General features: G+C 38.1%; 1 protein-coding gene across 1 annotated transcript in view; it reads right to left on the bottom strand.

Annotated features, from left to right (window-relative positions):
* The window catches only part of LOC107687564 (glycosyltransferase-like protein LARGE1), a 41,682-nt gene that overhangs the window by 4,040 nt on the left and 26,998 nt on the right, over positions 1–10,644 (bottom strand). Inside the window, exons 10-15 of the mRNA XM_016484949.1 lie at positions 10,237–10,362; positions 9,882–10,037; positions 9,594–9,757; positions 5,655–5,933; positions 4,674–4,820; positions 4,238–4,433 (exon numbers count right to left, since the gene is read on the bottom strand). Of these exons, the coding sequence (XP_016340435.1) occupies positions 4,238–4,433; positions 4,674–4,820; positions 5,655–5,933; positions 9,594–9,757; positions 9,882–10,037; positions 10,237–10,362 (1,068 nt within the window). The remainder of the gene's footprint in view (positions 1–4,237; positions 4,434–4,673; positions 4,821–5,654; positions 5,934–9,593; positions 9,758–9,881; positions 10,038–10,236; positions 10,363–10,644) is intronic.

Raw genomic sequence — 10,644 nt, 5'->3', positions numbered from 1 at the left:
TTTTAGCAAATGGCTGCAATATAACAAAGAGTGAAAAATTTAAGGGGGTCTGAATACTTTCCGTACCCACTGTATGTTGAAAATTTGCTCACCCTCAAGCGATTCAATATTTTGTTTCTATATCGGATGAGAGTTGGAGAAATTAACCATTACATCGCTTGCTTACCAATGGATTCTTTTCCAACAGCTCCAACAGCTGATAAAAACGATTCGAATTTATCAATTAACATCTATCATTAACATCTTGTAGCATTGTTTGCATTGTTTGTAAGAAACAAATCCATCATCAAGTGTTTTAACATTTAAACCGTCACCCCAAGTCAATCCCTTCTGTCAAAATGCACCATGTTTGTTTAGAGCTGAGCTTGTGTTTTTGCTTGTAAACAGTACTTGATCTGTACATATTTCTCTCCTGATTCAGATGAGACCACTTTTTCACTAGAGAAAGCAATATTATGGATAGAGGAATTGTATTTTAGACAAGCAACGATTTGAAGTTAAAAATGCCTTGATGGATTTATTATAAACATGCAGGTTTTCATTTCACAAGACATTAACTTATGAACTGAAGTTGTGTGGATTACTTAAAAGGTCACATATTTTACACCTTTCTGGAGTTTTATTTTAAGTCTTGATGTCCTTAAGAATATATATTTGCGGTATAAGTACCAAAAACCATCTCAATATATTTTTACAGCTCCTTTCTCAGGAGCTCTGCTGAGAACAAGTCGATTTTGGTCGGTCTAATTAATATTCATTAGCCTCTCTTCTGATTGGCCTGTTGATTTCTGAATGACGCACGGCCAGGCCAACCACAGGTAACTAGGGTCATGTATGCTGTAGCCTGCTGTGTGATACTCACAAGTAAGGTCAATAGAAACACCAGTAATGATGGTCACTGCTAAGGGAAATGTTGTCCGGCCTTACATGTTTGAGCCGAAGTCAGACCCCGAATCGGCGATGACAGGAGACAACCAACCACCTCGTCAAACGCGCTTACAACAGGATGTTTCAGAATGGTAATTCATGTTTTTTTTTTTTTCAAACACCGAATGCAGTAAATACAAACCTGACCAGCCAAGTGTTTGCGATCACGTGAACTTGAAGACACTTGTACAAATGAGGATGGGTGACATGACTGGAAATGATTCCAGATTGGCGATGTAGTATTTGGTTTCTGTATTCTGTACTGTATTTTCCTGCGCTCAAACCTGCCAATCTAAAGGATCAAACGCTGTGTATGGCGTTTGAGGTCATTTGTGAATTAGCATAGACTTATAGTCTAAATAAAACAATTTGCAACTGTTACTATTATTACACTTGTATACAAAACTTTGTATTATGCTTGTTATAGAGTGTGTGACGTCACGTGCATTACCGCCGGTGGCGCGGTTGTCACAGCGACCGTCACAGCCCTACTGTGCAATGATGTAGTTTCCTGACATCCAGACTGAACAGCGTTTTCTCGACATGTTTCCATGTTGTTGTTGCTCAGCAATGGCATGGACGCGATGTTGTCAGGGGGTTTGGCAAAAGGAGAGTGGGACGGTGTGCAGTGCTGAAGACGGTGACTGAGTAGTTCTGACGTCACCTTTTTACGGAAGTCACAAAAAATCACAGCTACTTTATGCAGGCTGTGTGCATTTGACTGTGGATTGACTGTTTTGAAACTTATCTGGTAGTTACATAGCACCTAGACCTCATTTATCATGAAAAAGGCCAGGAAATTTCAGTTTTGACAATATGGGACCTTTAAGGATTGTTGTGATGTTCTTACCACCTGTTTGGACATTCAGACGGCACCCATTCACTGCAGAGGATCCATTGGTGAGCAAGTAATGTAATGCAAAATGATGACAAAAAAACTCATCTACATCTTGGATTGCCCGAGGGTGAGCAAATTGTAATTTTTGGGTGAACTATTCCTTTAATGAATATAAGGGTTACCTGAGCATCCAGCTCCATGATGTGAGCTACTTTATTCCACCCAAACCCCACAAAGCGCCGGTCGTACTCTGGGCTTTCTCTTCTGACCATAACATACGGCTCAAAGTCGGCCTCCCACTGAACTCGGTATGGTGTTGTAGCAGTTCTCCATTTGGCAAAGTCTGTTGGAGCGTGACCTTTTGTCCAGACATGATATCTGTGGACAAGCAAATTACTTAAATTTATTAAGTCAATATTAACTTTATTAAGTAAAACTGTCAAGAATTTTCTAAATAAATTCATGAATAAATACTATTCAGATTGGTTGGTTCAATCAAATAATTTATATATTAACTGATATAAAAGAATCATGAATGATTCCGTCACATCAGAGAAAATCTCATCTGCCATAACTTTTGAATTAATTAGATTTTTTTTTTCTTCTTAGATTAATCACCTGAATGTGAACAGAGTGCCCATGTCGAGCTGTGACAGGAGCTCTGCTTTTGATTTGGGAAAGGACAGCCGATAACGCAGAGTTTCAAATGCCGGAACCACAAGAGCCTTTTTAGTGTTCCCCATATCAAGCTGAACACCTGATTTCCTGAGACAGAAACAAGATGGATTACTTGTGGAATGGATTGTAATGGATTGTACTCTTGTTCACAACCTAAGTACATTTTGTTGGCACCAAAAATGAAAAACATGCTTTAATATACAGTATATGGGTTGAAACTCTTGTATTTCTTCCGATTTCAGAGCAAAATTAGTTTTCCAATCAGCTTTCATCAGATACAATAGCATTCACTTAGTATCGTACTATACTTTGTTTGAAGCAAACATGCACTCCAGAGTTTGTTTTCAGTTGCAGATCTGTGTACGATTTTCTCCCCTTAAATTTTTTTTCTCACATCATATTTAAAAAAGTGACAAAATGTTTTTTTTTTTAAATGTTTTAGGCACATTATTTAATCAGAGGCAATTTCTCCTTTCTTTATCAGTGTTTCATTGTTATATTGTCAAGCTCAGCTGTTGAACACTGTTTTAGACTATTTTCTTTTAAAGAAAAAAAAAGCACAATAATGTTGACAGTATATGAAGGGCCTTAAGTGGAAAAATATGATTTTGTTGAAATAAGTAACATTTTCAAACACTAAATGATTAAAAAAATGAACAATAATCAGTCACAAAATGCACCAGAGAATGACCCACATCGAGTTGACGGCTAAAATGAAATTTTCTTTTGCACAAAACTTTTTAAAAGAGAACTGTCATGTTTTGCTGAATTATTCCGTGTGATTTATTGTGGAGAACGCCAAATGGAGTGACAGTACCAGAATTTACTCCGTTCCTATGAAAATGATGGGTATCAGTTGTGATGAGATAAAACCAAAATTGACCAACAATGTTTTACCAATGTAAATTTAGCTTTTCTCACCTGAGGTACTCATAGAGTCCATACATGGGCAAAAAGTCAATATCCGACAGAAACATGTAGGGTGTGTTGACCTGCCCCATAGCAACATTACGCAGCAGGTTAACAGGGTAGAATTGGCCTTCTTTATAGACTATGTGGTATCCCACGTTGCTCCTGCTCATCAGGACCTCAGAGCCCTGAGCGTATCGCAGGAACTGCTGGGCTTCAGCATCTGAGAGGTAGAGGGCCAGACTGATGGGCCCTTCCCAGTGTTTACAGATGGCCTCTAGCATCTGAAGTCTGGAACAAAGAAACACTCCAGTAACTGACCAAAAATATATAATATATAGACCGTCACAGCCCTACTGTGCAATGATGTAGTTTCCTGACATCCAGACTGAACAGCGTTTTCTCGACATGTTTCCATGTTGTTGTTGCTCAGCAATGGCATGGACGCGATGTTGTCAGGGGGTTTGGCAAAAGGAGAGTGGGACGGTGTGCAGTGCTGAAGACGGTGACTGAGTAGTTCTGACGTCACCTTTTTACGGAAGTCACAAAAAATCACAGCTACTTTATGCAGGCTGTGTGCATTTGACTGTGGATTGACTGTTTTGAAACTTATCTGGTAGTTACATAGCACCTAGACCTCATTTATCATGAAAAAGGCCAGGAAATTTCAGTTTTGACAATATGGGACCTTTAAGGATTGTTGTGATGTTCTTACCACCTGTTTGGACATTCAGACGGCACCCATTCACTGCAGAGGATCCATTGGTGAGCAAGTAATGTAATGCAAAATGATGACAAAAAAACTCATCTACATCTTGGATTGCCCGAGGGTGAGCAAATTGTAATTTTTGGGTGAACTATTCCTTTAATGAATATAAGGGTTACCTGAGCATCCAGCTCCATGATGTGAGCTACTTTATTCCACCCAAACCCCACAAAGCGCCGGTCGTACTCTGGGCTTTCTCTTCTGACCATAACATACGGCTCAAAGTCGGCCTCCCACTGAACTCGGTATGGTGTTGTAGCAGTTCTCCATTTGGCAAAGTCTGTTGGAGCGTGACCTTTTGTCCAGACATGATATCTGTGGACAAGCAAATTACTTAAATTTATTAAGTCAATATTAACTTTATTAAGTAAAACTGTCAAGAATTTTCTAAATAAATTCATGAATAAATACTATTCAGATTGGTTGGTTCAATCAAATAATTTATATATTAACTGATATAAAAGAATCATGAATGATTCCGTCACATCAGAGAAAATCTCATCTGCCATAACTTTTGAATTAATTAGATTTTTTTTTTCTTCTTAGATTAATCACCTGAATGTGAACAGAGTGCCCATGTCGAGCTGTGACAGGAGCTCTGCTTTTGATTTGGGAAAGGACAGCCGATAACGCAGAGTTTCAAATGCCGGAACCACAAGAGCCTTTTTAGTGTTCCCCATATCAAGCTGAACACCTGATTTCCTGAGACAGAAACAAGATGGATTACTTGTGGAATGGATTGTAATGGATTGTACTCTTGTTCACAACCTAAGTACATTTTGTTGGCACCAAAAATGAAAAACATGCTTTAATATACAGTATATGGGTTGAAACTCTTGTATTTCTTCCGATTTCAGAGCAAAATTAGTTTTCCAATCAGCTTTCATCAGATACAATAGCATTCACTTAGTATCGTACTATACTTTGTTTGAAGCAAACATGCACTCCAGAGTTTGTTTTCAGTTGCAGATCTGTGTACGATTTTCTCCCCTTAAATTTTTTTTCTCACATCATATTTAAAAAAGTGACAAAATGTTTTTTTTTTTAAATGTTTTAGGCACATTATTTAATCAGAGGCAATTTCTCCTTTCTTTATCAGTGTTTCATTGTTATATTGTCAAGCTCAGCTGTTGAACACTGTTTTAGACTATTTTCTTTTAAAGAAAAAAAAAGCACAATAATGTTGACAGTATATGAAGGGCCTTAAGTGGAAAAATATGATTTTGTTGAAATAAGTAACATTTTCAAACACTAAATGATTAAAAAAATGAACAATAATCAGTCACAAAATGCACCAGAGAATGACCCACATCGAGTTGACGGCTAAAATGAAATTTTCTTTTGCACAAAACTTTTTAAAAGAGAACTGTCATGTTTTGCTGAATTATTCCGTGTGATTTATTGTGGAGAACGCCAAATGGAGTGACAGTACCAGAATTTACTCCGTTCCTATGAAAATGATGGGTATCAGTTGTGATGAGATAAAACCAAAATTGACCAACAATGTTTTACCAATGTAAATTTAGCTTTTCTCACCTGAGGTACTCATAGAGTCCATACATGGGCAAAAAGTCAATATCCGACAGAAACATGTAGGGTGTGTTGACCTGCCCCATAGCAACATTACGCAGCAGGTTAACAGGGTAGAACTGGCCTTCTTTATAGACTATGTGGTATCCCACGTTGCTCCTGCTCATCAGGACCTCAGAGCCCTGAGCGTATCGCAGGAACTGCTGGGCTTCAGCATCTGAGAGGTAGAGGGCCAGACTGATGGGCCCTTCCCAGTGTTTACAGATGGCCTCTAGCATCTGAAGTCTGGAACAAAGAAACACTCCAGTAACTGACCAAAAATATATAATATATACAATTTTATACAGTGGGTCTGAAGCAACACACATTTGGTTTATATCCTTTTGCTTCAATGACAAAAGCACTGGTGCTGACGTGAGCAGTTTTGGAGCTCATACTGGATATATTTCTCTTATTTGTCAGCATATCATTCCTATGTACCTTATGGTGTTTACATAATAAAAAACTGTTATTGATAACTTTACGTTTATTTCACATAATGTAAATTCTCTGATATTTTAGAGTGTGGTTCATTATGATACAGCATATTAAGTTTGTGCGGCAAGTTAATTGGTGTACCAATAAATAATTTTATAGAGCATTCATATTTTTATTCATGTATAGTCAAAAAATTCTTCAGAACTGAGCATAACTAAAAATATATATATAAATCGCTTTTTCAGACCTGATCATACCCTAATATTTCCAGGTTATCTCAAAACTGTGGAAAAGTATACACAACAGTTTGACATACTAAATGGACTGCAATTCTGTCCCTCAGAGCCTCACTTTCATTCAAGTCAAACTAGATGTGGCATCTACTCTGACAGCCTTATTGCCCTTGAGTGCTGTAACTTGGCTGTCAAAGAGGTTATGCCCTCAAAGATGACAATGAATTGTATCCCACAGTGTTGACAAGGACGATAACCCTCTGCCACTGGCACTGACTGATGCGTAGGTTATCTGGGATTCTGGAGTAGCCCATACATGCCTGACTAAACAACCAACGCTCATTACACTGATCACAAAAGCTGTGAAGCTTTGACTCAATACATTTGAATCGGGTTTATTTCCAGAAGCAATTTGCCAGTTAATGTCATCAGTGTGATTAATGATGACAAAGCAGCTTAATTTAAATGAGTTCAGCCCAAAGCGTGAATGCCACTGAGTATGATCAGAAGTAGATTATAGGATACAGTGTGGTTCATTTAGCAGCAAACTAATCTCAGTGTTCATTTACAACATTAACACAGCCACTGTTACAGTTGCATGTTTATTCAGTTAAAATAATATTCAGTTTCCTTTGCATCAACAAAACTGTAGGACTTATGATTAGATGAACCGTTTTGGGCCATATCTATGAAGTCCCTAAAGTAACATTTGTCATTAAGGACCTTTGAAAGCTTTTAAAATCTTCAAAAACATCCAATTAAAACACCAACAATATTTATATTATATTATCAGTCATGTTAGAAAATACAGAACCCTTAACGTGAAACCATCTTTCACATTTGCACAAGAAAATTTCACACAAAAATAAAATTAAATAAGCACTTTACATAGACAAAAGTTGTTGTTGTTTTTTTGTGGCACCGCAATAGCTACATGTGAGGGCTCCCTATATAGACTTATTTAAAATAACTGCCAATTTTATTAAGAATCACTCCAGAAATATTGTTTATGAATTTACGATACAATTGAAAAACAGAATGCCATTAAGGACCCGGCTGAAGTCTTACTCAAGGAATATTCCATAAGTTCAACTGACAGCACGATAGCGAGCTGGTGTATAACAATATTATTAGTGTTTACATTACGAGATTTTCAAGCAATGATACGGTAACTGTCTCAGAAAATACTGTTGTCATTGGTCAGCGTTTTTTTCACTGACTGAACATGTTCAAAATGTTTTTTTTTTTTCTCAGATCATGGAATGTTTGAAAAATAACATACAAAAATCTGGTGTTGGTCTGTGTCTGTCAGTGTAGTGTGAATTAGTCTAAAGAGCACCAAAGGGACAATTATTGTGTGTTGTCAAGTCAACAAGTCTGAAGGAAAGTAGATGCGTATGCACAGGTAAGCTTCTCTGTTCAGTTGTATTTTTGGTCACACTTTATTTTAAAGGGGTCAGCGGATGGCAATTTTCCACAAGATGATATGATTCTTTAGGGTCTTAATGAAAAGTCTATAACATACTTTGGTTAAAATATCTCAATGGTAGTGTAAAACAACACCCTTTTTACCCTGTCAAAATCAGCTCTGTTTTCAGTAACCCGTTTTAGTGCATGTTCCTTTAAATGCTAATGAGCTCTGCTGACCCCACCCCTCTTCCGTGGAGTGACCAGCCGTTCTCATGAGACTGTTTACTTTAGCCGCGGAACTTGCTAACTAGCACATTATTCGGAAAGGTGATTTGCAAAGATTTATGAAAAAGAAACTTATACTCACTTCTTCTGTAGGTGAGGCTGGATCACGAATGATTCGCGCAAACATAAATGCATTTAGGTAGATCGGGGGGCGCATTCCCTTCAAAAATAAAGGTAAGCCACTGCATCTTCAGCGGCTCAGATGTCGGGAGTAAATGACGACTGCTATGTTCATTATTACATCCAACATCAAAACACCTCAATCACTTAGGAGTCATTCTTGTCTACTCCTGCTCCGGCGTCAAAACAATGGCGGCCTGATGGCAGCTCCCTCAGGGTGGGTCTAAGGTAAAACACTAGTGTCAACAATCAACAATTGTGGGAGGGCCTGGGTCTGTGTGACGTCACACAGCCAAGAATCTGAGAATGTCTTGATATGAGAAAGGGGAAATGATTTAATGATATTTAAAAAAAAAACACTGGGTGGATCTTTATCATTATAGTGTGGTTGTGTACATATACTGCCAACACAAATTTCAGTTCAAACAACTTGTAAAAGTGCATTTCTATTAACAAACCATTAACTATGACTTTTGCCTCAATAAACACCTAATCCGCTGCTTATTAATAGTTAGTTAGGTAGTTGTTAAGTTCAGGTGTTGGGTAGAATTAAGGATTTAGAATATGGTCATGCAAAATATGTGCTTTATAAGTACTAATAAACAGCCAATATGTTAAAGGGGTCATATGATGCGATTTCAAGTTTTCCTTTTTCTGTGGAGTGTTACAAGCTGTTTGTGAATAGATAAGATCCCTAAAGTTGCAAAGCCTAAAGTCTCAAACCCAAAGAGATATTCTTTATAAAAGTTAAGACTCGTCCACGCCCTCCTAAAATGCCTCGTTTAAACACGCCCCCACATGTCTACGTCACTGTGTGGGAAGATTTGCATAACACCGCCCAAATGTTCACGCAAAGATAGAAGGCGTAACTTTGATTCTCGCTGTAGTATTGTTGCCGCCGCCGCCATGTCGTGGAGACGCTGTGTGTTACGTTTTGAAAGTGAAAATACTTTGTTTGGCCTTCCAAAAGAGCACACAACTAGAAATGCAACGCAACGCATAAAAAGACAGTATAAGTCATTATAATCAGTAGTTTTTACAACTATTGTTGCCATGATAACAAAAACCCTAAATCCACTGTAAAATCATGATTTTAACCAGCCTGTGTGCATTTGACTGTGGATTGACTGTTTTGAAACTTATATGGTAGTTACATAGCACCTAGACCTCAGTTATCATGAAAAAGGTCAGGAAATTTCAGTTTTGACAATATGGGACCTTTAAACATGGGACAAACTGAAATTACTTTTTGTTAATCAACATTATGCCACAAATGTTGTCTATTGACCTCAACTTGTATAAATTAACCCAAATATCCTCTAAGGCTCCTTTTAGCATCATGTATTAAATATCTGTTGGTGAGGTGATTTGGGCGCTATTGGTGTCTTTATAGAAAGTAAATGCAAGTATGTTTTCTTACCTGTCCATAGACAGCTGGGCCACCAGTGTCACGTCAGTGTTATCTAAGGCTGGTTCGTACTCATAGTGCAGGAAATAGACATGTGTGCGGTGGACTGTGAAGCGCTCCCGACGAAACTCATAACATGGGTCATCTTCATCCAGCTCAGACAGGGTCTTTTGGAGCTGCAAGGATATTAAGAAAACAAGTGTTATTCCATCATGCTGCCTGAACAAAGGAATCATTGCAGACCTCTGCAACAATAAAAGTAGCAGTTGGCAACATGAAACACAGTGAGGTGAAACTCACATTCTCTGAGTTGTGGTCTGTTTCGCTGGGACAGCCAAAGAGCTCTCTCCTCAGCAGATTCCCATCATACTCCAGAAATGTCAGATAGAGATTCCTGAAGAACTCCACGTGTTTGTTCTTTACACGCAGTTTCTTCGGAGAGTTCCAGTGAATCACCTGCACAATCAGATGCAGAAGTTCACAAATGTAGACCATGCTTGACCTCTGTCTCAAACTGAACTGCTTGTGTTTCTTTTTGTAGAAGAAACATTTCTACATTAAGCACACATGTATATACGAGGTGTTTGTCCTGACAGCTAATCATAAAATTGTTGTTTGTCAAATTGTGTTTGTGTCAGCTCCACAGTGATGTCACCTTGAGGTCGGACACATCTTTGTAGCACTTTTCGGAGCGGGTGTGATCCGACAGCTGCACATTCCAAAAGCAGGGCAGCTGGTGCACCAGGAACGGGTTCTGCTTGATCACAGCGTTGAAGATGTCCTGCAGGCACAAAGTTATTCTAAATGACTCTACGGCTGCTAGTTTATTAGACCTTTTAGCAAAAATTTTCTTAATTTTCTAAATCACCTTGATAAAATGGTCCTGATTATTTACCCACAAATCTTAATTTATCTTATTTACTTATCTTATTTATCAACAATTCTTCTCCCCGAGTTACCGTCTTCCGCCATTTCGGAGAGTACCCCAGAACATAATCAAAGACGGTAACTCAGGGAGAAGAATTGTTGAATAAATTATATTATTATTGTTTTCTTTGCACAC

Source organism: Sinocyclocheilus anshuiensis, unplaced genomic scaffold (genome assembly GCF_001515605.1).
Source record: "Sinocyclocheilus anshuiensis isolate Anshui unplaced genomic scaffold, SAMN03320099.WGS_v1.1 scaffold233, whole genome shotgun sequence".
NCBI lineage: Eukaryota > Metazoa > Chordata > Actinopteri > Cypriniformes > Cyprinidae > Sinocyclocheilus > Sinocyclocheilus anshuiensis.
The sequence above is the reverse complement of the archived record's forward strand: the minus strand, read 5'-3'. Positions and strand labels throughout refer to the sequence as shown.